The 27,947-nt window shown below is 37.3% G+C and overlaps 1 protein-coding gene across 3 annotated transcripts in view; it reads right to left on the bottom strand.

Moving 5' to 3' along the window:
- Positions 1–1,206: 1,206 nt before the first annotated feature.
- aqp4 (aquaporin 4) overlaps positions 1,207–27,947 on the bottom strand; it is a 76,244-nt gene continuing 49,503 nt past the window's right edge. Inside the window, exons 3-8 of one of the 3 annotated variants that reach the window (XM_079831074.1) lie at positions 23,850–23,919; positions 18,319–18,410; positions 8,786–9,206; positions 8,189–8,353; positions 7,149–7,229; positions 1,207–2,399 (exon numbers count right to left, since the gene is read on the bottom strand). In XM_079831074.1, the coding sequence (XP_079687200.1) occupies positions 2,127–2,399; positions 7,149–7,229; positions 8,189–8,353; positions 8,786–9,206; positions 18,319–18,350 (972 nt within the window). In that variant the 5' untranslated portion in view covers positions 18,351–18,410; positions 23,850–23,919 and the 3' untranslated portion in view covers positions 1,207–2,126. Of the gene's footprint in view, positions 2,400–7,148; positions 7,230–8,188; positions 8,354–8,785; positions 9,207–16,377; positions 16,554–18,318; positions 18,411–23,849; positions 23,920–27,947 lie in introns of those variants that run through there. The other 2 variants (XM_079831075.1, XM_079831073.1) reach the window with 2 other exon arrangements.

The raw sequence follows: 27,947 nt of genomic DNA, 5'->3' as shown, positions 1-27,947 counted from the left end.
GAAATTCAAGTTATTTTTCTTTAAAATAAAATAAAAATATATAATTATACTCCAGTTTTCAAATTATTATGTAACAATTACTTTACATCACTTGATTACATAAATCATTTTCTGAATCCAACACATGGTTAGATAATTAATCAGTCTAAAATAACGTAATTACAAGTTAGATATAAACATGAAAGAACTGAGACTGTGATTATGCCTTATTGTGATGTCTCAAACAAAATAAATACTTTTGAAATCCATCTAAAACATTAGGCCTACACTAGTAAAGCATTTTTCATTGATTACATGCACTGTAAAAAGTGAACATGGGTGTAAGTTGGATTACTAGAACTATTTGAGTCTATTTACTTTCTTCTTAATTGTAATGAATTATTGTACACTCATTCAACTTGAAAGCAAAGAAAAAGGAATACATTAAAGGATTAGTTCACTTTTAAATAAACTTTTGCTGATAATTTACTCACCCCCATGTCATCCAATATGTCCATGTATTTCTTTCTGCAGTCGAAAAAAAATTAAGGTTTCTGATGAAAACATTCCAGGATTTTTCTCCATATAATGGACTTCAATGGGCTCCAAACGGTTCAAGGTCCACATGACAGTTTCAGTACAGCTTCAAAGGGCTTTAAACGATACCAGACGATGAATAAGGGTCTTATCTAGCTAAACTATCAGTTTCTGCGAGAAACCGAGCAGTATTTATGCTATTATTTTAACTCTTATCAGACGAACGTGATCATCTCTGAGCTCGGCCATAACTTCCGCTAAGTGAGGTCAAAATAGGTGGTCAAAGATGTATACATAGATGCCTCATTAGCGCCTGCAAGGGTCAGTAGAATGAGGCATCTACGATCGATATATCTATGACCACGCTCGTATTTTGACCTCACTTAGCGGAAGTTATGGCGGAGCTCAGAGATGATCACGTTCGTCTGATAAGAGGTAAAATAATAGCATAAATACTGCTCGGTTTCTCGCAGAAACTGATCGTTTAGCTAGATAAGACCCTTATTCATCGTCTGGTATCGTTTAAAGCCCTTTGAAGCTGCACTGAAACTGTCATTTGGACCTTGAACCATTTGGAGCCCATTGAAGTCCATTATATGGAGAAAAATCCTGGAATGTTTTCATCAAAAACCTTAATTTCTTTTTGACTACAGAAAGAAAGACATGGACATCTTGGATGACATGGGGGTGAGTAAATTATCAGCAAAAGTTAATTTAAAAGTGAACTAATCCTTTACGTTGGAATACAGTGAAATTAAGTTAGAGTAATGTAAATAATCAGACTGAATGAACTCAAATAATATAAGTGTGATTGACCTAGTAAAATGAAGTTGATAAAACGTAATCATTTAAGTTGAGAAAACCAATTTAAGTGTTTTTTTTTTTAAGTTGATCCAACTGTTCGCTTTTTACAGTTTGTGTTCTTAAGAGTATGAGAATGAGCTGGAAGGACACAATATGTTTGGGTTCGTGTGGGAAAAATCACGCATTTTAGGTTCAAAAATAAAATAAAAATCATGCAATTATACAGATTTCCGACAGCGACATTCAAAGACATGACATCCATAACCTTAAGGAAAAAATTAAATATAAAAATACTCTATACAACATTAGATTTAAAAGGGAGAAGGCGAGGACGTAAGTGAAGGGCAGAAGGGGTTAAATCACACAGAGTGCACTGAGAAGGAAAATGATCTGCATTACTATGGTGATGATCTAAGCTCAACCCCTGATTGCCAGGCAATAACCCGTAGACCAAACAAAACCGTTACATTTGCTTAGATGTGAGAATCCCATTCAGTTATCGATTCAGTAGTTGATGAGGTGCAACTGCTAAAGGATGTTCAGTGACTGGCTAAAATCTTCAAAGTGGATTCTATTGGATATGAGGTCTATGGGCTGTGACTGGCATACAGGGCAGAGCGTTTTAAGCGAGTCAGACCATTAGGTGGTTCTTAGCTCATTCTTAATGATTAAAGTCAAGTGTTCAGAGTCATTCTGTAGAAGATTTCTACACGGACGCGTACACAGTGACTCTAGATCAGATCGGTCTCTTTGAGCTCATTAATGCTGTAAATGTTTTGCTGTTCCTCCTCAGTGCCTCTCACTAGTCATACAGACGACAGCACTTCTCCAGCCGACTCCCTCTCCTTCTTCTCTGCCCTCTCCAGGTCCAGCACTCTGAACGCTGCCTGCTTGGCCATGAGCTGAGCGTGATCGCTGGGGTACGTTTCTGTGTCCACTACCCGATACGGGTCGATTTGGAAGGGGCTCTTGGAGAGGACGTCGGCATAGCGCCGCTTCAGGTCAGGGTCGGGACAGAATAGATATTCGTACACAGCGGCAGCCAGGATGCCCCCTATTAAAGGGCCCACCCAGTATACCTAAGAGAGAGAGAGAAATAATAAATCTTATTCAAAAATATACTGTGGGGTCCAAAAGTCTCAGACTTATGACTATATATATAAAAACACAAATATGATGTAAAATGTATAACATATTTAAGATTCTGCACCAATATGTAATATGTAATAGTTAAGATTTATTTTAATGAATTTCTTTTAATTCAATTGAATTAAATAAATGAATAAACTTTTAACTCAAATTGTGTTTTATGATTTAGAAAAAAATAAAGACATGTTATGCTGTAAAATCAATAAGATATTATAAAGTTATAAAATGAAAATATTTAAGACTCTGCACCAACATTTATTATAATTATTTAATTGAACTTTCCCACTTAAATTGTGAGTTTTAGGATTTAAAAAAAATAAATAAATAATAATGCTGTAAAATGTAAAAAGATATTATACAATTATAAACAAAAAATATTTAAGATGTATAATATTTAAGATTTCTTTTAATACATTTTTAATTAAATGTAATTAATTCATTTAACTTCTCATTCAAATTGTGAGTTTTACGATTTTGACAAATATTTCAACTTAAAAAAAGACAAAATGTTATGATGTAAAATTAAAGGAGCTGTATGTAGGACTGTGGCCAAAACTGGTACTGCAATCACTTTCAAATGACTGTAGAGCGGTGTATCCCCTCTCCCCCTCCCCCTGACTCGAGGCTGCCAGATAGGCTGCAGGATGCAACAGTAACTAGGCTGCTACACGGAGCTTTCAATGGCAAGTGACGAGTCGTACACAGTAAGTTTTTTTTTCTTTCTGTTAATTATGTTTATGCTTCAAGAGCGATGTTTTGTGAAGTAATTATGAATCGCAAAAATGTACTAATGGCGATTAGCCAAATATAATCATAAATATGAACGCTCGTATGTGACAGTACATTCCCACATGAAAAAAATGCTATAGTAAAATTACAGCAAAGCTAAATAACATTAGCTATGATCATACAGGTCAACTTGCAGCATGTTTTGTCCACTATATATGCGAAGAACGAATGAGGAATAATTTTTACAGAGGTAACGTTAGGCTACTGTCTCAAATACGTTTACACAGTGCTAATAGGCGTGCTAATGTTGTTTTCCTCAGCGTCCCAGCATAATGACAGAGAAACGGGCTCTGATAATGCATTACTAATGTTAGCAATGACGACTCGTCGTTTTTATTTACCAAACAATTCCTTAACGTTACCTTTTCAATTCCCACCTCCTCCATCTGCGCTAACCTAACGTTACTTTGCACGAACATGCATATCTTTGTTCGACTGTCATGAATATTTGAAATGTCCATTTACATTAGCCAAACATAGATGAACCTTACCTGTCCAGGAGAAAATTAGCAACGTTGGCATCAGTCTTCAAATTATTCTCCGTTTTCAGCCGTCTCTATCTTTCAAAGGCATCTCAAATCCTTGTTTTATTTCGGACACTGTCACAACGTTTTTCTGATTCATAACGAGGTCGTTTAGGTTTCGTAAAGTTAGATATTGTTTAACCAAAAAGTTTGTAGCTGCAGCTGTGGTAACTAGAGCAGAGCGGGCAACCCGAATGCAGAAACACTACTGACTTCGTGATTGGTAGACAGGTGGAGGGTGGCGCTTCAGGCCAAAACACAACATGTCAACATCAACATCAGTTGAGGGCTGCAACTTCACTTTTAAAATGACAATATCTTGGCCGGACAACCGTTGTCAGTGATATAAATATTTGAAATGAACATGATTTCTTAATGTCTAGTGACATATCAGGGCCATTTTATGATTAATTGAAATACATTTCTTACATACAGTTCCTTTAAATATTTAAGATTCTACACCAATATATACAATTTTAATTTTCCTTTAATTAATTTGTTTAAATTAAATTAGTTAAATAATGAAAACAATTAAGAAATGTTATTATGTAAAAATAATATAATTATATTATTTCATAATATATATTATATATATATGCATTAACATACAATATTATAATATTTAATATTTATCTTAAGTAATTTAAAATAAATATTCTCAATTAATTGAATGAATATTACACTTTTCACACAAATTGTTATGCTAATGTCAATGAAAAGTATAAAATATATTACATTTAAAATGTGAAATAGCATATTCATTGATGGTCTCAGATGTTTTATTAATCATGTTCTGCATTTTTTGTGAATATGATTGAATATATTGTGAAAATTATTTTTTTTATGAAGTGTGCACTTTCCTTTCCTTTCCTTTCCTTTCCTTTCCTTTCCTTTCCTTTCCTTTCCTTTCCTTTCCTTTCCTTTCCTTTCCTTTCCTTTCCTTTCCTTTCCTGTCCTTTCCTTTCCTTTCCTTTCCTTTCCTTTCCTTTCCTTTCCTTTCCTTTCCTTTCCTTTCCTTTCCTTTCCTGCCCTGCCCTGCCCTGCCCTGCCCTGCCCTGCCCTGCCCAGTAAATAATCTGTCCTGCTCTTATATCCATGTCTGATATATGCATTTTATCAATGTGACAAGGATATCGACTCCAAAAGTGTGCCAAAACTGGATTACTAACTGCTCTGATGATAGAAATAGAAGTGGGTGCGACCGACTGCATAGCACAGGCCAGATACGTTTCCCCTACACAACCGCACAAAACCTGTGTCCAAAAATGCAGTTCATTTTCCAAATGATTATATATACAGTATAATGATCACCAGCAACTCTCATTAGTGTAACAGTACCAGTTTGGCCTTCATGTGGCTTCACGCCTGATGTATTTCTTTCTTGAAAATCTTTCATTGATGAAACTCACACCAACGCCTTGAAAAGGGCACTGTGTTTAGCATGCTGCAAGTGTGGTAAACACTCCATGAAAGAAATGTTTTGACCTTTCTAATATTACAGCACCAGTGGGGAGACCCTGTATCAACCGTGATGACAGCAGCAGTCACTCAGACGCGCCGCTCATGAAGATACATAACACTCGTCGTATGTGCATATAGGGAGCACATCAACAAGTGTCATGCACCGGTGTTATTTTGAATGCCACATCTGTCTGGTTTCTGACTGCTCTGTAATATTTCAAGTAGAATGACATGCAGTATATGCACTGGCCTTAATCTGATATTCAGTACTGCAGGATTGAGAGCATTGTGCTTTTATACAACGGTTCTTTACATATTAAAATGCACTGAAATATTCAAAAGGAACAAATCCAGTATATCAAGCTTCATGTCAAAGGTCTGTGGTAGGTCAGAGATAAATGCCTTCTCGCGCCAGATATAGTTCAGGCTCCTTTGTAGGAGTGAAACAAAGCCAAAATTCTCTTCTTAAAAAAGTTTTGGCGTTGAATCAAATTCTCATCAGCGTCACTATTATCAATCACAGTTCCAAAGGCCTCGCTGACCTTCACTCTTTATGCACACAAATATTAATGTAGGGTTAAGAAAGAACCTAATAGGGCTTTTCACACTTGAAATAGTTAACCCTGGGTATTTATAAGATGCCGTTTCACATTGTACATTCCTAAACCCTGGGTTAACGGTTTTATTTGCGGGGTCAGTGTCATTGATTGGGTGAACGCAGCACACAACCTTGTATTGCCGACTGTACTATTGAGTGTATACTGAACGGATACTTCAGACTATAAAGGTAAGAATGGATCAGTCTTTTCTTCAATCAAATTGTTGCGTTTTCGGTCAGCATTTGACATTTTTCCTCTCAAACGCTGAATTTACTGTTTCTATACAATGTGCAGTGTTTCCGTGACTGTCCAAAGCACACAAATATGAGTATGCGATTGGTTGTCTATTAACGATTGGTTTGTCTAAGCATCTAGCTTTAACATTCAAACACAGCATTGTTTCACACTGTACAAGTTTTGGCTCCGGAGCAGGGTTTCATTAACCTGGGTAAAAAACGGTGCTAACCCCACTTCTAAATTACAAGTGTGAAACATTCCTTTACCCGGGGTTAAAAACGGTGTTTAGAACGACGATAACTCAGGGTTAAGCGCAGTGTGAAAAGCCCTAATGAGTCTTCGGGACCTATCATAGAGCCGCTACGCTAGTTTCAGCCCAATGCAGTTATCATTTTCACATCCAGTGCCACGTTGTTTAAATAGCAAATGCACTCGCGCCCATCTGTTCGCCCATGGGTGTGCTGGTCTGAAAACGAGGTGTGTTCAGGAGCATTGTTGGCGCGTTGCTATTTCAAGGCAACAGAAAACGACAGCGCCATTGACCAACAAAACCTGGTCTAAAGTCAATAGCGCAGTACTATTTGTTTTATTTGAAGGGAGCGTTAGTAATATGCGCCTATAGGCTGGTGCACAACGCACGTACACTCTGCTTTTTACACACACAGGGATGCGCATCAGCACACAAACATTTTTAAATATTAAAAATAAAAGGATTTTCCTCTAAAGAAGCGCTCTGTATTTCTGCTCGCAAATTCCGCCATGTAAATAGCGAATCCGCCAAGATGCAAGCGCAACTGGCTTTTAAAGGGAATGGGAGATGAGACACTGATTGGTTTATTACACGTTACGCCCAAAACACACCCATGACTCATTAAGAGACTAGGTACAACCCTTTTGGACCATGCGCCTGGCGTGCCGACCGTTTTTTCCGTCATTAAACTATCAAAAGTGGATTCTGTTGTTCTGTAGATTCTGTTGTTCTGTATGACTGTGCCCTAAATGCACCTGCTCTTCAAACCATGCACTGGTATTGTTTATTCAAACATGGAAGATATTGTGTAAATCTTACCCAATGGTCCTGCCATTCTCCCATGACGACAGCAGGACCAAAAGAGCGAGCTGGATTCATACTGGCTCCAGTGTACGGGATCTGAAACAGACAAAACGTGTTACACTTGTCATGAATTGCATGAATTTTGCAACATAGGCTCATTGTGCCATTTTTTTTTGAAAACTCTAAAAATTTACTTTAACTGTACACTCTAATAGTAATTTTAAATGCTGTGTTGTTTTAAACCATGTTTGGGTCAAACATGAACAAACCCAACCATTGGTTTACATTTTTTAATTACATTTTTATTGCAACGGTTGGGCTTGTCCTAATTTAACCCAAACATGGGTTGAAACAATCCAGCATTTTTTAGGGTGATACAATTCACTGCAGTTTCCAGCTGAAATGAACACATGTTGCAGTAAAACACTAACAAATTATGATTATGGGGCAGATTATCAATTAATAAAGACTTTTGTGCGATTTTTCCAATGAGCCTGGCTTATAATTTTGAGAAGAGAAGAGACTCTTAAAAGGAAGAGCGGAAGAAATGCAAAAAAACAAAGTGAGAGATAAAGAGGTAAAGATGTGAGGAATGAGTGAGCTGAGTGACTGTGGTTTGGCTCTTTAAATCATAAATCTGCTCTAAAGAGTCTTAAGTAGTTTTTGTCTCAGTGCCAGGCCTAAATACATGAGGGCATGTAGAGGGCATCCCACTCTCATGCCAACGTTCTTAGCAACACAAATGAGCTTTCATATAAACACCTCATCTGCAGATTCTGCTGGGATTATTGGCATGGAAATACCACTATCACTTGGGATTGTAGCTAGGCTACAAATTCTCCAAAGGAGAACTAAGCAGTTATATCCCAAGAGACTAATCTTTATAGGATAAAGATCTTCAAGCACTGCTTAAAAATGTGTTTGACAGTGCAGGATTGAACATTTTAGTTATACAAGTAACATGCTTTGGAAATCGCTTGAAATGTATAGCGATGCAATTTTACAAAACGAATTTAATGTTTTCTAGTGGTGCAGATCAAGAAAAAAATACTCACAGCAAACAGATGGCCGATGCACACCGACAGACCAATAGCCAGCGCTGCCGAACCTTTAAGATCATTGCGCTTGGGGTCACAGGTGGCAAAGACGGTGAAGACAAGCTCAAAAGTGATTATGAGCTCTATCACAATGGCATGACCAGTGGAGATTTCAGTGTTGACCTGCAGGGGGCGATAGTGGGTTATTTGTATAGAGTGAACTTTATCTACTTCTTGCGTGACACCAGTGTTTTTCAATCATTCTCCTGGAGGCCCCTACCACTTACAAATTGAAGGGCTCACACTAATGAGACATGCCTAATTCAGGTTATTGATTACTGATGAATTTAATCATATGTAAAACGTCTAATTAAAATGTCTTAAAAGTGATCTCCCAAACCTGAAAATTCTGTCATCATTTACTCAACCTCATATTGTTCTGTATGACTTTTTCTTCTGTGGAACACATTTTTGGAAGATATTTTGAAGAACAACTCAAGTGCTTTTTGCTCATAGAATGAAAGTCAATGGGGTCCAAAAACAAAACAGGACCCTTTGGACAAAAAAAGACGAGCAATTTTGGGGTAAACTATCCCTCTAATTAAAAATACTCACAGAAGTCACTCCCAATCCTCCTCTCACTGATGTCGGTGTCACTCCGTACAAGATGGCTGCCCCCACCATTGCCCCCAGGCATTGTGCCAACAGATAAAAAAACCCCTTTGCCAGGCTCAGCTTCCGCGTGGCAACCATCGCCGCTGTAACGGCCGGGTTGATGTGGGCACCGCTGATGTGCCCGAAACACTGGACGAGGGTTGCGATGGATAAGCCAAAGCAGAGAGAGATGAGGACGAGGTCAGCAGGTGGAGGGTTCTCCTGTTTTACTGCCCAGTTGATGGTGGATCCCAGACTAAGCAGCACGAATATTATCATGGCTAAGAACTCCCCCGAAACCGCTCGCCAGAATTCCTGAGTCCACACACCCTTGAAGGCTGCCATGACACGGTTATTGCATGAGCAAGACGACACACACCTCCTTAAAGGAATAAAATGAGAGAAAAAAATGTTGATCTGTATTTCCCCATACAGTGATTCATACCCATACATACCATAAGACCACAAGTGAAAATGCTTCTGTTTTGCATTTTTAATGCATACTTTTTTTTATAACAAATTATATTATCTGCATAACAATTAGGATTTGATTTGTCCCTCTATTGCTTTAAAGGGGTCATGACATGGATTTTTTAAATTACATTAATATGTTCCTCGATGTTAAAGGGGGAGGGGGGTGTAACAGCTTTTTACACTGTTAAAGACTTGGATTCCCATCCTAAACATGAACAAAGTTTTTTTTTTTTTTAAAGTTGGACGTTTGATGGAGTATTTCTGTGCCAAAAATATACCCCTTCCGGTTTCTCATAAGTTTCGGAACGTTTTTTTCAGAGTATGGGTCTATCTGACATCAGATAGGGCGGAATGTCCTTGTACGGGCCGTACGGACAGTGAGCATTGTCACAGGACTTCACGAAATCAACAATGTCACCAAAGATGTGTGTTTTAGGTTGTCAGGGCAAGACAACCCTGCACAGCCTCCCAAAGAACCCAGCGTTAATGGGACAGTGGATGGAGTTTGCTTTTCCGGGGCAGCAACAGAGTTGTGCAAGTGTTTTTGTTTGTTCCCTGAATTTCAGCGACAATGGTTTTTTAAACAAGGGTACAGTTCAACTCCGGATTTGTAGCTCGTCTAATGCTGAAAGATGGAGCAGTCCCAGCGATTAAGGTTCACGGTCGTGTGTTGGAAGCAGGCGGTGAGTAAAACTGCTTCAAATGTCTTTGTGTTGTTAGCTATCGACTCGTTCATTCAAATGTGCTACTCTTCCATTGTTTTTCTATGTAAACACGCAGTAGTCTGACATGCAAAGCCGTTCCATTTGCTACTGCTAACATTAAATCGCATACAGTCGATAAACCAATTATGTCCTCATAAACCATGAGTAAACACACACAAATGTTGTAAAACTTGCGAGCATGACAAGCCACTAAGCATATATAAGTTAAAGTACATACCATTGAGACGTCCTGCTGTAGTCGTTGCTGCTTCTCCTGTTCAATTTCAGCCTCTAGATCTGATTCTGGATCATATATGTATGGCTAAATCTGATTGATCTCAATGGTTTATTTAGGATAACGTTTTTTTTCTCCACGTTTAAGGATGTCAGCTCTTTCAGACGCTCTCAACGAAATAGCTGCGTGCGCTCGTCATTCTTTAGCTCCGCCCATACGATACGCTCGTTTTTTATCGGAAAGACACGGTACAGCATATCTTACTTTTATAAATATAATAAAACTAAAGCCTTTCGGAGATATGAAGGATGCAATACTACTCTATAGGTCCTCAAGATTGACATGAGATTGACTGAAACTGTGTTTTTCACCCCCCCCTTTAATAAAGTTTTTTGCTTAGAAAAGTATATATATATATATATATATATATATATATATATATTATTATTTTTTTTTTTTTTTTTTTTTTTTGAGTAAAAAAACTTTACATATATAAAAACTATATATATATATATATATATATATATATATATATATATATATATATATATATATATACACACACACACACACAGGTGCTGGTCATATAATTAGAATTTCATCAAAAAGTTTTTTTATTTCACTAATTCCATTCAAAAAGTGAAACTTGTATATTATATTAATTCATTACACACAGACTGATATATTTCAAATGCTTATTTCTTTTAATTTTGATGATTATAACTGACAACTAAGGAAAATCCCAAATTCAGTATCTCAGAAAATTAGAATATTGTGAAATGGTTCAATATTGAAGACACCTGGTGCCACACTCTGATCAGCTAATTAACTCAAAACACCTGCAAAGGCCTTTAAATGGTCTCTCAGTCTAGTTCTGTAGGCTACACAATCATGGGGAAGACTGCTGATTTGACAGTTGTCCAAAAGACGACCATTGAAACCTTGCACAAGGAGGGCAAGACACAAAAGGTCATTGCAAAAGAGGCTGGCTGTTCATAGAGCTCTGTGTCCAAGCACATTAATAGAGAGGCGAAGGGAAGGAAAAGATGTGGTAGAAAAAAGTGTACAAGCAATAGGGATAACCGCACCCTGGAGAGGATTGTGAAACAAAACCCATTCAAAAATGTGGGGGAGATTCACAAATAATAGAGTCTGTGCTTCAAGAACCACTACGCACAGACGTATGCAAGACATGGGTTTCAGCTGTCGCATTCCTTGTGTCAAGCCACTCTTGACGCGTCTCGCCTGGGCTAAAGACAAAAAGGACTGGACTGCTGCTGAGTGGTCCAAAGTTATGTTCTCTGATGAAAGTAAATTTTGCATTTCCTTTGGAAATCAGGGTCCCAGAGTCTGGAGGAAGAGAGGAGAGGCACACAATCCACGTTGCTTGAGGTCCGGTGTAAAGTTTCCACAGTCAGTGGTTTGGGGTGCCATGTCATCTGCTGGTGTTGGTCAACTGTGTTTTCTGAGGTCTAAGGTCAACGCAGCCGTATACCAGGAAGTTTTAGAGCACTTCATGCTTCCTGCTGCTGACCAACTTTATGGAGATGCAGATTTCATTTTCCAACAGGACTTGGCACCTGCACACAGTGCCAAAGCAACCAGTACCTGGTTTAAGGACCGTGGTTTCCCTGTTCTTAATTGGCCAGCAAACTCGCCTGACCTTAACCCCATAGAAAATCTATGGGGTATTGTGAAGAGGAAGATGCGATATGCCAGACCCAACAATGCAGAAGAGCTGAAGGCCACTATCAGAGCAACCTGGGCTCTCATAACACCTGAGCAGTGCCACAGACTGATCGACTCCATGCCACGCCGCATTGCTGCAGTAATTCAGGCAAAAGGAGCCCCAACTAAGTATTGAGTGCTGTACATGCTCATACTTTTCATGTTCATACTTTTCAGTTGGCCAAGATTTCTAAAAATCCTTTCTTTGTATTGGTCTTAAGTAATATTCAAATTTTCTGAGATACTGAATTTGGGATTTTCCTTAGTTGTCAGTTATAATCATCAAAATGAAAAGAAATAAACATTTTAAATATATCAGTATGTGTGTAATGAATGAATATAAAATACAAGTTTCACTTTTTGAATGGAATTAGTGAAATAAATCAACTTTTTGATGATATTCTAATTATATGACCAGCACCTGTGTATATATACAACCCCAAATCAGAAAAAGTTGGGACAGTATGGAAAACGCAAAAAAAAAGAAAGAAGTGATTTCTAAATTTACTTTGATTTGTTTTTCATTACAGACATAATGAACACAAAATATTTCATGTTTTGTCTGGTCAACTTCATGTAATTTGTAAATATGCATCCTTTCCTGTCATTCAGACCTGCAACACATTTAAGAAAAAGTTGGGACAGTAAAGCATTTACCACTTTGTAATGTTGCCATTCCTTTTCACAACACTTAAAAGACGTTTAGGGACTGAAGACACCAAGTGATGAAGTGTTTCAGGTGTAATTTTGTCCCATTCTTCCTGCAAACAAGTCTTAAGGTGGGCAACAGTACGGGATCTTCGTTGTCGCATTTTGCGCTTCAAAATGCCACACATTCTCTATTGGAGACAGGTCGGGACTGCAGGCAGGCCAGTCAAGTCCCCGTACCCTCTTCCTCCGCAGCCAGGACTTTGTAATGTGTGCAGAATGTGGTTTTGCATTGTCTTGTTGAAATATGCATGGATGTCCCTGGAAAAGATGTGTTCTTGAAGGCAGCATATTATGCTCCAAAATCTCTATGTACTTTTCAGCATTAATGGTGCCTTCACAGAAGTGCAAGTTACCTTTGCCAAGGGCACTGACACAACCCCATACCATGACAGACCCTGGCTTTTGGACCTGTTGCTGGTAACAGTCTGGATGATCCTTTTCTTCTTTGGTCCGGAGCACATGGCGTCCATTCCTCCCAAAAAATACCTGAAATACTGATTCATCTGACCACAGTACACGTTTCCACTGTGTGATGGTCCATCCCAGATGCCTCCGAGCCCAGAGAAGTCAACGGCGCTTCTGGACACTGTTAACATAGGGCTTCCTTTTGGCACAGTACAGTTTTAACTGGCATTTGTGGATGTAACTACGTATTGTGGTACTTGACAAAGGTTTGCCAAAGTAGTCCTGAGCCCATGTGGTGATATCGCTTATAGATGAATGACGATTCTTGATGCAGTGCCGCCTGAGGGATCGGAGATCATGGTTGTTCAGCTTAGGCTTGCGCTCTTGTCCTTTACGCACTGAAATTCCTCCAGATTCCTTGAATCTTTTAATTATGTTATGCACTGTTGAATGTGAAATATCCAAATCTCTTCCTATCTTTCTTTGAGGAACATTGTTTTTAAACATTTCAATAATTTTCTCACGTATTTGTTGGCAAACTGGCGATCCTCTGCCCATCTTTGCTCCTAAAGGATTAGACCTTTCTTGGATGCTGCTTTTGTACCAAATCATAATTACAATCACCTGTTGACATCACCTGTTTCAAATCACATCATTATTTAACCATTTTACCTCATTACTAGCCCTAAATTGCCCCTGTCCCAACTTTTTTTGAAATGTGTTGCAGGTCTGAATGACAGGAAAGGATGGATATTTACAAATGACATGAAGTTGACCAGACAAAACATGAAATATTTTGTGTTCATATTGTCTGCAATGAAATACAAGTCAAAGTAAATTTAGAAATCACTTGTTTTTTTTTTTTTGCGTTTTCCATACTTTTTCCCAACTTTTTCTGAATTGGGGTTGTATATATATATATATATATATATATATATTAGTGCTGTCAAATCGATTAATCACGATTAATAGCATCCAAAATACAAATGTGAGTTTATGTATGTGTATATATAAATACACACCCATTCATGTATATATTAAAGAGATATTTGCATGTATATACTGTATATATATTTATATAATTTACATTACATTTATATTAGTATATGTATATAGTATATGTTTTTAAATTCTTAAATATATACATGCATGTGTGTGTAAACATAATAATTATACACAGTACACACACATATATTATGTAAACACAAACTTTTATTTTGGATGTGATTAATCGATTTGACAGCACTGTCGGTTTGTGATGCAACTGCTGTCAGATCCGATAAATTTTGCTGCTTCATCTTTCAATAAAAGTTTCTTTGCAAACCCTTAATTACACTGTGCCTCACTGACGAAACAAAATGCTCCAAACAAAGATGTGGGCAAGTCGGCAGGGCCTATGGTTCGATGATGATAATATTTTCGACGTCACGCTCTGGAAGCAGTTGTATGCAAATGTTTTTTGGAATTTGATTAATTAAATGCTTTCTTTATAATGAGGAGGACATTTTAAAGGGTTAGTTCACCCAAAATGAAAATTACCCCATGATTTACTCACCCTCAAGCCCATCCTAGGTCTACATGACTTTCTTCTTTCAGACAAATACAGTCTGAGACACATTAAAAAATGTCCTGGCTCTTCCAAGCTTTATAATGACAGTGAATAGAGGATGATATTTTAAGAAAAGAAAAAAATATATTTTTTGTAAGAAAAATATCCATCTTTCAAACTTTATAAACTAAAATAACTATTTTCTGACAGACGGACGTATGATTCGATTTATGGTGAAAGAGTAAACCCTTACCTGAGGCATGGTGTATTGACGAACGCGGAAGCGCAGAGGTTAGAGCAAAACAAAACAATCCCTTTTAATGATTTCAATATAAGAAAAGAGGAGCTTAAGTTTGTTGCCGAGTCCTATGATGGATGGATGCACTTTTTTGGGCTTCAAAATAGAGTCATATATTGAGGGTGAGTAAATAATGGGGTAATTTTCATTTTTGGGTGAACTATTCCTTTAAGTTATGAAACTTGGATGTTGTAATGGTACAAAGACCTCATGTTAAAAGATCATGGCAAATTTGCTTTCTCATGTCATGACCGCTTTAATGAAAGCATTTGAGCCACATAAACTCCACAAGTTTGTATAATCCTGATGATCATGTGATCAAGCATGATTAGAGATGATACAAAGTGCATCTTTGTTCTTTTGAACAAATTTACTTATTTGACCTAAGAACAGTGCAGTATCTTACATACTTTTTCTGCATTTTATGTCATAACAATTGTTTTGCATTTGGACTCTACTGTAATTGTTATAAGACTATTTCATTTATTTACAATAAAACAATGAGTGAGAATATACAGGAAAACTATTTTCAACCATCCAATAGTATAAAAGACTGTTATAGTGTCTTTATTTCGGCATTGTTTTAAAGTGTCTCTTCATGCAGTTAATCTGCGTGCTCCTTCCAAGTGGAAATTCATCCAATTAGAGTAGCAGTTTCCTTTCAAAGATTCCATAGAGCACAGGCACGGAAAAATTCCAATAACAAACTGGATCTATTATTAACCAAACAGCAACTGTATACATCAGCAAAATACATACAGAATGTACACATCATTAGCAACACTAATTACTAGGACATAGAAAACGAGGAGAGAAAAACTAACTAGGCCTAATTCAATTGTGGTGAAAAGTGTTATATACAAAATAGTACATACCAAACATTACCATGGTAACCATTGTTTCTAACAAGATATAAATATTAGCCTACTGTAAACTTTGATAACTTTGCATTGTTTCCAGTTATCAACATCAATGTAACCATAGGCCTACTGCAGAAGATTCAGAAGCTTCTTATTTTAGTCTTAGTTTTTGAAGAATATCACTATTAGTTGATTATGCTTTTATATCCGTACTGAAAAACCCTGCATAAACTAGCCTGACCAACTAAAAAGTACCCAAACCCTCTGGGAAAGACCTAAGAGCAGCAAACCAGCTTAGACTGGTTTAAAATAGCCTACCAAATAAATGCACTGATGCAAATAGACTAATATGGCATTTTGGCGGAAACTATGATAAACGATTCTATGGCGGTGTTTACATTAAACGGCTCTCTTTAAAATAAGATGACGATGATTGGATGATTTTAAACGATCAAGTCGGGGATCAGATGTTGCCTGGCAGGTGAACCCAACTGAACGTCATGTGAACATTTAACCCCGTAGATGCTCAAAGAAACAGGACGTTACAAACCAAAACTTCTTGCTATAGAGTCAAAATCGACAAACTTACCGAAGCAAGCCACAACTTCTGTTCGGAACCGAGACCTGCGAAAACGCCTTTCTCATCCCTGAACAAGCATCCTCTCAGCGGAGAAGTCTACCTCAAACAAGACATCTGAACCACTGGATCGCGCCGAAGGCGTGATGATCTGTTACAGCGCACCTTCTTTTAAATGATCAATATGTGTGTGAGTCTGAGTGTTGTTCAGCATCTCCTCCCTCTGATTCACACACAAACACACACGCGCTATTCCCCGGTGCACCGATCAAAACGATTAGCCTAAGTTCAACCAGGGTGCGAATTACAGAATCATTATTGTCCGAAAGAAAATTATATTTTAAATGAAGATAGTAGGCTACATTAAAGACCCTCTCGTCATGTGAGGTAGGCTATGTTATAAAATGTCAGTTACAAATAAATATAGGCCTATTATGAATAATGCAATGAAATTTCAATCATCAGTGAACGAGCCCCCCCCCCCCCTTTTTTTTTTCTAAAGAAAGTTTCTAAACTGCAGGCTCTTTATAAAACTTCACCACCAATGCAATATTATTTTAAATGAGGATATCAGACCAAGTACAGCCTATTCTGCCCATTTTAATTTACTGTACATTTGAACATATTTTTTAAAAGGCACGTAGGGGGTTAGTTCACCCAAAAATGAAAATTCTGTCATTAATTACTCACCCTAATGTCGTTCCAAAAAAAGACCGTTGTTCATCTTAAGAACACAAATTAAGATATTTTTTATGAAATCCGAGAGGTTATGGACCCCTCCATAGGCAGCAATTAAATGACCACGTTCAAGGCCCAGAAAGGTAGTAAAGACATCATTAAAATAGTCCATGTGACTCGAGAATACTTTTTGTGCGCAAAAAACGAACAAAAATAACAACTTTATTCAACAATTTTTCATGTCTGTGTCCGTCTCCTACGCTGTTGACGTAGTAAATAGAGTGCAGTGCTCCCGAGTTACGTCAGAGCTACGGCAGAACGCTGGCTTACCATTAGCCGACGCTGTTCACGTGAGCACAACGACGCATGTGTGTGATGCTGACGCAGGAGCTGGTCAACGTAAACGGCATAGGAGACTGACACAGACTAGAAGAAATTGTTGAATAAAGTGTGTTTTTGGCACACAAGAACTCGTCATTTCATAACATTAAGGTTGAACCAATGGAGTCACAAGGACTATTTTAACAATGTCTTTACTTTCTGGGCCTTGAAAGTGGTAATTAAATAGCTGTCTACCGAGGGGTCAGAAAGATCTTGGATCTCATCAAAAAAATATCTTCATTTGTGTTCTGAAGATGAACGAAGGTCTTACGGGTTTGCAACGACATGAGGGTGAGCAATTCATGACAGAATTTTTATTTTGGGGCGAACTAAACCTTTAAATATTTAGGTGTTCATAATACAAAATATTTGTAATAATTTATAAATAAAACTATAGTACTACAGCAACAATACAGCAATATAAGTAGCTAAGTAAATGACAAATTCAGGACTTTAAACAGTGGTTGAAAATGAATTTATGGGCCTCAATGCCAGAATATAAGTAGAGTGCATATTTAGTATTATGACATTTCACACTCCCTAGGTATCTAATATATCCTTGTTTAACTTCGATTTATGACCTGTGTTTGAACCTTATACATCAGTGAGCTCATAATAAAATAAAATAAACAGCAGGCTCTTTTGAATACTTCCCCACCACAATGCAATATTATTTTAAATTAAGAGATCAGACCAAAATACAGAATATTCAGCTTTTTTTTTTTTCATTTACTGTAGGCTACATTTAAACATATATTTTTTCAAGCATTACAGCACTCAGATTTGGGTGTTCATAATACAGAATACAAAATTAACCGACAATCCAAACAAAAATATGTCCAATTGTAGCATAGTGATCATGGGTGTATCTAGCAGTTTTGCTCTTGAACTCACCTGAATCTGTCCAGGGCTCCACAGCTTGTCATGCCTTCCTCAGACTGACTGGCAGCTCAGTATGCTCCTCTCTCAGTGTCGTGTTACCGGCTCTTCATGGTCAAATCAGAGCGGAGAGACCAAAGCACAGAGATATGAAGCTGTCGGTACAACTGATCTGACAGCATTGACTAGTGCAGTGACACGACTCACACATGCCTCACATGCCTCATTTTATCACACACAGCATATATTTATATGAGATCTATCCATCTATCTATCTATCTATCTATCTATCTATCTATCTATCTATCTATCTATCTATCTATCTATCTATCTATCTATCTATCTATCTATCTATCTATCTATCTATCTATCTATCTATCTATCTATCTATCTATCTATCTATCTATCTATCTATCTATCTATCTATCTATCTATCTATCTATCTATCTTTCTTTCTTTCTTGGGAGTTACAGTACCATCATAATGGGTGTTAGCCAGAGCTGAAATTAAGAATTAATTTCCATCCTTATTAACGCATAATGAATTGTACTGGTATACCTATTAATCATATTTAAAGTTACAATCTGAAATATTCTCAAAGGTCAAACAGCTAAAGGGATGTGATTGTCTTTGCGATAATTAAATACGTTAATTTACAATTTGCATGTAAAATGTCATGCACTTAAGCCTAATGAACATGAATTATTGTAATGTGACAATACAAAATGTTTTTGAATGAAGTGTATTTTTTTGCAAAAACAGTGATATTTCAGGATTCTCTAATGAATAGAAAGTTGAAAAGAAAAGCATTTATTTGAAACATGTAACATTATACATTTGTTACATTATAAACAGTGTTGGGAAGGTTACTTTTGAAATGTAATGTTACAAGTTACCCAATTTTAAAATGTAATAAGTAGTGTAATTATAAAGTAATGTAACTGATTACATTTAATTACTTTATACTATTTTCCTAGACTGGGTAAACCCAGTCTGATCTGCCAGCGATTTGATTTCGCCCGTCTGGAAACCCGTACATTAATTTCTACTGCTTCTGTTACACTTTTGCACTTTTTTGGCATCTTAAATTGAGCTTGGTCTGGTGATATATCTATATGTTTAACAACCCACGGTAACATACAGTGATGCAAACTACTTAACATTTTTAATGTAACTTCGCTATTTTGAATTGAAAATATGCAATTTGTTTAACTTTTTTTTTTTACATATTAGACATACAAACAAGAGTGAATGTGTGCATTTTTTTAAATAAAACATTATTTGCAAAAATTTTAAATGGATTACTTCGCAAATACACTATATTGCCAACCCCACACCATAATCACCCCTCCACCAAACTTTACACTTGGCACAATGCAGACAGGCAAGTACCGTTCTCCTGGCAACCGCCAAACCCAGACTCGTCCATCGGATTGCCAGACAGAGAAGCGTGATTGGTCACTCCAGAAAACACATCTCCACTGCTCTAGAGTCCAGTGGCGGCATGCTTTACACAACTGCATCCCACACTTTGCATTGCACTTGGTGATGTAAGGCTTGGATGCAGCTGCTCGGCCATTTAAACCCATTCCATGAAGCTCTCTACGCACTGTTCTTGAGCTAATCTGAAGGCCACACAAAGTTTGGAGGTCTGTAGCTACTGACTCTGCAGAAAGTTGGCGACTTCTGCGCACTGTGCACCTCAGCATGTGCTGACCCCACTCTGTGATTTTATGTGGCCTACCACTTCGTGGCTGAGTTGCTGTTGTTCCCAACTGCTTCCACTTTGTTATAATACCACTAACAGTTGACCGTGGAATATTTAGTAGTGAGAAAATTTCACCTATGAACTTATTGCACAGGTGGCAACCTATCATGGTACCACACTTGAATTCACTGAGCTCCTGAGAGCGACCCATTCTTTCACAAATGTTTGTAGAAGCAGTCTGCATGCCTAGGTGCTTGATTTTATACAAATGTGGCCATATAAGTGATTGTAATACCAGAATTCAATGATTTGGAGGGGTGTCCCAATACTTTTGGCAGTGTAGGCTTTAATTAGACCAGGAACTTATTTTACCATTCTTAATTCTTTATTCCCTTAAATCCCTTTTAATCCTCTAAGTACTTAAAAAGACCACCCATCCCCCACTCAACAAACTTCCATTGGTCATAGTATTAAATTATGAATGAATTAAATAAATATTAAATTATTAAAAAAAAACTTTACAGACCCCAAAGCAAACTCATTTTGATAATGTATTGCCTAATGTGACAATTCTAATAACTTTTTCAGTGCTTTTTTAGCAATCACAGATGAGGTCAGTTACAGGTCACACTACAATGTGTCACACCTAAAAAGAATGAAGGAGTCAAGTATTACAATGTAATAAGGAGTCAAGTATTACAATGTAATAAGGAGTCAAGTATTACAATGTAATAAGGAGTCAAGTATTACAATATCATTCTTTTGTTTTTGAGGCCCACCCAAAACAACAAATTCTGCCATCTCAGACCAGTGCAATTTTGACTCAGCCCCCGAGTCATCCAAAAACCCAGTCTCGTTGATGATGCAAGGATTTCCTAATGCATATACAGTACACAGTACACAGACTATATATTAGATGTGTCCCTTGAGGATGAAAAAAGCTCTTAGAGTTGTTTCTTGAGTCAGTTGTAATCACTTCAGACACAAAGCAACCATTCATTTCCAACCACAACTCCTCAGAGTGCTGTAAGGTCTCAGAGCCACAGTCTGGACCGGGCGTAAAGTGAAGAATGTTTCTTCTAAGACCTTATCAAATGAATATGTTTGTTTCGTCACATATTGTCCAGGGTTTGAACTTACTGAATGTGTGACTCTAAAGGAGTGCTGTTTGTGTGAATAGTTTATTTTCAGAAAACTGTGATGTCTGCCTGTCTGTCAGGATACAACAGATTTCCTGGTTGAGGTCGAATGCATCTGCTTAAATAGTTTGTGAAAAGCCTTTGAAGAGAATCATAGCCGATGGAGAAAACGTTGAAGGATTCGAGGTGTTGGAGTGCAGTATTGTCACTGTAGTGTGGAAAGCAGCTGTTTAATTCTCTCTTTTTTTGGGGATTGGCAGGATTACACGAACATGCGTGAACATTCACTGGGATGTCTGTTAAATAAATAACGGAATATCATTGCTGTATATTACGGGCGGTGTGTGAATGTGTTATATAATATCAGAACTTGATGTGCTCATTAGCAGGAGACTCTGAAACAATTCCTCATTGTGTATTTGTGTGTGTGTGTCACACACAAGTGTAAACAACATTTCCATACAGGTTCTGCCAGGATCCATGTTTGTCCTGCAGTAACTGCAGTAATGATGAACAATTAACTAACTGTGCTGTCAGTGTTCCACATTTCTTTCTCGCATTCCCTCTCTGAACTGTTCAAGCATATGTTCTCTTACATTATGGCAGATGGATTATAACATCATTAAAAGTCATCCCTGATAATATTCAGACTCAATCCAAGTCACGAGAATACAAATGCACATAAATACACAAAAACGCAAGCCAGATTAAGCACTGTATAAAATCATAGAGAATACAGATTTCTCTCTTTGTTATGTTGGAATTTGCAATGACTTTGAAGGGGAGGCGGGAGATGTGTTGATTTTTCTATGTGTATGTGAAAATCCTCATTATTATAAACATGAATGAACAGCTTTCCATTCTTAAATAATGATGTAATTCAAAAGTGCATGGAGGAAGAAACAACAGAGCCTGGTTGTGGGAATATTTATTTTCTGATTATCAGATTTGCCTTCATCTGCCACTGTCGATTCTGGGATTTATGCATAGTAGTTAAATAGATCAGAAAGGAATAATTTATCAGGCCTTAAAGGGATAGTTCACCCAAAAATGAAAATTGCCTCATGATTTACTCACCCTCAAGCCATCCTAGGTGTATATGACATTCTTCTTTCAGACGAATACAGTTGGAGTTATATTAAAAAAGTCCTGGCTAATCCAAGTTTTATAATGACAGTAAATGGCAGCCCAAAATTTGAAGCCCAAAAAAGGGCATCCATCCATTATAAAAGTAATACACACGTCTCCGGGGGGTTAATAAAGGCTTTCTGAAGCAAAGCGATGTGTTTTTGTAAGAAAAATATTCATATTTAAAACTTTATAAAGTAAAATATCTAGCTTCCGGCAGACCACCTTCCATATTCAGTTCAAAACGCTTAAGCTACGTCCTACTTCATACGTCGCATCAGTTAGCTACTCTTTTCCCGTAAATTGAATATGGAAGGCTGTCTGGCGGAAGCTATATTTTACTTTATAACATGTTAAATATGGATATTTTTCCTACACAAACGCATCGCTTTGCTTTAGAAGGCCTTTATTAACCCCCTGTACCCGTGTGGATCCCTTTTACGCTGTGTCTATTCCCACCAAGTGCAAATAGTGTGTCTAGTTGGCAAGTACTATTTGCACTAGCTCCGCCTAACAATGCCTGGTTGGGCCAAACAACACAAAAAAACCCTCACTTGTTTCCATGTCTTCAGTGGCGCAGTTCTTAAGGATCTAAGTTTTGACGCGATCGACCCGGGTTTTGAATCCACCTTTTGCCGAGCTCACTCTTCTCCCTTTTCCCATCACATATAATATCGGAAAGTGGCTAACTAAATGTTTAATAATAATAAAATAATTTATTTATTATCTCAGTAAGGCAGCATCCATTTAATAATTTTTATAAATATAATCATTTACACTCTATGTTATTGCATCCTGTTACTGTACAACAATACTGAAGTGCAAATCGTATGTACAGTATCTGTCAAAATAAAGTATAAATTGCATATAATTACTATTTACACATATTGCAAAGAACTACTACTACATGGTTTAAATAGAATATATCACTAGTATGCTATTCCACTTAGTAAATAGCATCTATCGATACCTTTATTATGGATGGATGCACTTTTTTGGGCTTCAAATTTTGGGCTGCCATTCACTGCCATTATAAAGCTTGGATTAGCCAGGATATTTTTTATTATAACTCTGACTGTATTCGTCTGAAAGAAGAATGTCATATACACCTAGGATGGCTTGAGGGTGAATAAACCATGGGGTAATTTAAATTAAAAAAATTGAACTATCCCTTTAATGGAATAGTGGAAACATATATGGAAAAGTATGTCGGGAAAAAAACTCTCCTTCATAAATTTAGAATATTGTATATTATATATAAATATTCTATAAATCATTTATAACATTTTGGTTCTACATATTTTGTTTATTTTCCCAAAAGAGGAACTGTATGCATTAAAAATCAAAGCATTAAGGTAAAAACCTATATTCATGAGAGGAATTCAGTACATGAAAATGTTTATAATAGCAGCAATGGCAGTAGAAAGCATTTTGTTACATTTCCACTCTGTGGTCTGCATTAGTATCACTTCATAGTGGAACTGACTGTGTGTTTGTGGAACATCACGCTCTATTCACAGACATGTAGCATTGTGAGAACAGCATGTGTGCAAGCGTGTATGTTTACTCACTCACTCCCAGTGTCCCAGAGCAGAGACAGAACAATCAGCCACGCGGGGGACGTGAACACCACGATCACACCTGAAACATCAGACATCAAATCTGCTTTAACTTTACCAACATTATGGCCACATGGTTGGAGCATTACGCTGCAATGCATTATGACTTTTTGAGATATTACTTGAATCCCAGAGACACTAGCTCAGGCTGGCAGGAAATACTCTTGCCTTAAGGGAAATGGAAGAAAATGTCTTTGATCCCATGGCAGTGGGCTGATGATGAATTGCAAACTAATTAGAAGGAAATAGCATGGGCCCGCAAAACATAAAAAATTACTGTTTGTGAGAATTAAATGCTTGTTTAGGTATTTAAATGCCTGAGATGGTATCATTTGTTATTTCACCATATTGCATTCTCCCACACCATACAATGATCCCCCCATCCTCCTTCCTCTATATAAAACAACAACAGCCTGGCAAGAAGTTATTGTCCTCTTGAAGGAGAGAAAATAAGTAATTATTAATAAACTTTTATATATAAACTTTTAAATAAAGTAATGAATTACAATATTGTGTCACTCCATAAAACTAATTGTGTTACTTAGAAATTTGCATTACTTTTTCTCACAAGGGCTAGGCTAGCTTGTTATATAAAAAAAGTTATATTTTTGGCAAATGCAAAGGCCCTTTCACACCGAAATTGAATAAGCCTCAAGGCCTGTACACACCGGGACGAATATTGCGTGCGCTTATTCGCCAGCGTTTTTCGAGACGTTTTTCAGCACGTCTTGAGTGTTCACACCCAAGCGAGTGAACAAGTGCAAATTCAGTAGATGCCGCTCCCGGTACACAAGGTGGTGCTGCACCACTTTACGCTTCTGAAACTCGCTTGTCACGCAGAAGAAGAAGAGAGAAGGTATTTACGTGCTTGCCAAAACCATTCACACACTGCAGCATTAGCAGCTCATCTTCTTCTTTGTCAGCTTACTTCCTCTTCGTCGTATCAATGCGTGATCGGCAAGACAGTTTTGTGTTTGAGCGCCACCAAGTCGTGTTTTACTGTCAGCAGCTCCAGGCACGTGAACAAAAGCGCCGATCTCATTGGTCGACCAGTTTTTAACGCGCCGCGTCAAAACAAAAAAACTAACCCAAGGTATTTTTTTTAAATGACGTTTTTATGCCAGCCGTTTTGCGCGTCGGTGTGCTCACTCACATTTGCGCCCTTTGTTTAGTCACAAGGCGTTAAACGTCAGCGATAAACGCGCACGAAAATCGTCCCGGTGTGAACAGGCCATCAGGCTGAAGGAAATGCATATTCAAGTCTGTACAGTAGAGGGCGCAGCCCAAACAAACCTTTCAGCTGTGCTGCCATTCTGGATTGCAGAAGAATAGGACGCAGGAGAAGAAAGTTCAACACTCTTCAGAAAAAAGTGAAACAAATGGGATGTTTATCTAAAGTAATTTTTGCTTGTTGGTATGGTTGAATTGGATCGTCGAAGGTCAGCAGCAAAGACATTGGTTAATAAAGTGAGATTAAATGCATAAAGTATATGTGTAATTTAACATATTTAATTCTAATGAGTAAAAAAATGGAAAAGAACACTTGTTAAAGTGCCACTATTTAAAAGGCTCCAAATTTTGTTTTCAAGGTCTACTACAACTGGTTTACATGCGTTTCATTTTCTCTTTATGCATTACGCATCAATGATTCTCAAACGAGTCGACGGATGAATCAGTCTCTCTAAATCCCTCCTTTTCTGAGCCTACTCTGCTCTGATTGGCCAGATGGCCCAATCTGTTGTGATTGGTCTACTGCTTACCGCGCGCATCGGAAGCTAAACGGCCATTACCAAAACTGAACTTCAGCTCCAGAGGCTTCCTAAAGTTCAGCGATTGTACACACTGTAAAGACAGTAATGATGACGTCGATTTGACCATTTACCATATCAATTCAAGCGCAATTCCGATGATGACCTCCATCGCACGGATGACTTGAGCAGGACGTTTCTCAGTTATACGCTACTCATTTTGAGGTAAATTATGAGATGCTGCAACTGTAAGTACTCAGTTTTCCTCACTAATTGATTTTTTTTTATTGCGGTGCACATGCAGGCACTGTCTCAATAACAGTGCATAGCCGAACACAAACGTAAATTACTGATGTAACAGACATTTGTAAAACAAATCTTGCTCCATCCTTTATCTTTACATCCTTTATCTTTATCCATCCTTTATCCTTTATATTTACATTTGTACTACTCAAAGTAGTAAGACAGACAATCTGCATTAATAGACACAGTTTTAGGCAGTAGTGGTCCACAGCTGATTTGCAGAAGTATTTCAGTAAGACAGTAATAACTTGAGTTAGCCCGTTAGCTGGAAACGTACACAAAACTATATATTTTTAACACCCAGTAGAAAATACATCAATAATTATTCATACTTACAGGTTGTGATTCTGAGGAGCAAACTGGTCCAAATAAACTGAGTACTGACCCATCTTTTAAGAGCAAGAGTTTTGCGAGTTCCGCATTGAACTCAGAGATTTGAGAATCAGTCGTCAGTAAAATGGCAAAATAGACTCAAATAGGCAGTTTAGAGTCGATTCTTTCTTTTGGGAGACACTAACTTTATTTATCATGCACTTTAGACTTTACAACTTTGCCGAACATTTACATTCACAGACAGCTATATTACGCACTGCATGAAAGGAAATATTTGAAAAACCATAATAGAGACACTTTAATGCATCCTCTGCTAATAACCAATGATATTTGAAGGAACCAAGCCTTTAAAAGCACTCTGAACTTTTCACCTTTGCCATGGATTATTTTTACCGTGATGTCCAGATCTGATTTTCATCTACAGCAACATTATTTTTAGACACAGAGGTGGGTTGGTACTATGTAGGGGGTGTCATATCCACCAGAAGACCACCTAGCAGGAAGTAGCCAGCTATAACTGCCACAACACATCTGATCCACTCAATCAACGCTCTGTCTCACTCTCTTTGTGTTCATCTCACAGATTTCAAAACAAGATGTCTGAACAGATTGCAGAGTTCGGATGCATTCCATAACAATTCAGTTGATGCACTGAAACCAAATCCCCCAATCACTTTTATATTTCAGCACCAGTGTGTCACGGATATAACAGAAGATCCCAAGTGTTCAAACAAAGCAATGAAACACAAATACAGTCGGGAACAAAGAAGTACACTTCAGCAACATGTATTTAAATACATTCCTATGACACATTTGTAATGATGAAGTTGCAATGTAGTACATTTTTAAATTAACCCCTTAAGTGTCACCCCCTTTTTTTTTTAACATAGACATGAAAATGCACTATCTGAGCTTAAATTGTTGTAATTAATGAACGCTTTGTAATACAGACCTAAGTCATACATATTATGACCTCTTTTTAAAGAAGACAATCTGCAGATTATTGCTGAAATCATCAAAAAAATTGAGTATGAAAAAGTTATAGAAGTAAAATTTTTTAAGAAAAAGTACTGTGCTTTAAAATTTATATTTTATATATATTAAAAACATATTTTACATAATATTTTTTACTCTGAAATTGCTATAAAATGAAAGCCGTACGTCTAAAGTTATGTTCCAAATTTGAAGTTGATATAAAAAAATGTAGGTTCCTGTGAGATTTTATTTAGGCGTTATACCAAAAACAGCAATTCTCTTTCACAAAAAAAAAATATTTTTTTAATGCATTTTCCTGTCACAAATGTATAAAGTTCTTTTGTAATATTACTACTATCACAAAATAACCACCAAATATGAAATCTTGAGACTATGTATTTTGTCAAGATTATAAAATATCATAATCAGTGTTAGGAGTAAAGCGCTACAAAGTAACACGTTACTGTAATTCCACTACTTTTAGCGGTAACAAGCATGTAACTAAATATTTAAAAAAATGTTTTACAAAACGCTAGCCTAGAAATCTAGACGCACCCTAGCGGCAGCAAATCTAATTTGCAGCGAGTGTAGCCTAGCAACTCTCGGTAGACCTGCGAGCTGGAAAAACCAAACTCTGGTCAGGCCAATCACATCGTGTGTAGAGTCGGTGGGCGGGCTTAACATAATTTCC

Source organism: Gobio gobio (genome assembly GCF_949357685.1).
Source record: "Gobio gobio genome assembly, chromosome: 12".
NCBI classification, from domain to species: Eukaryota; Metazoa; Chordata; class Actinopteri; order Cypriniformes; family Gobionidae; genus Gobio; species Gobio gobio.
This window is presented reverse-complemented; position numbering and strand designations above follow the sequence as displayed.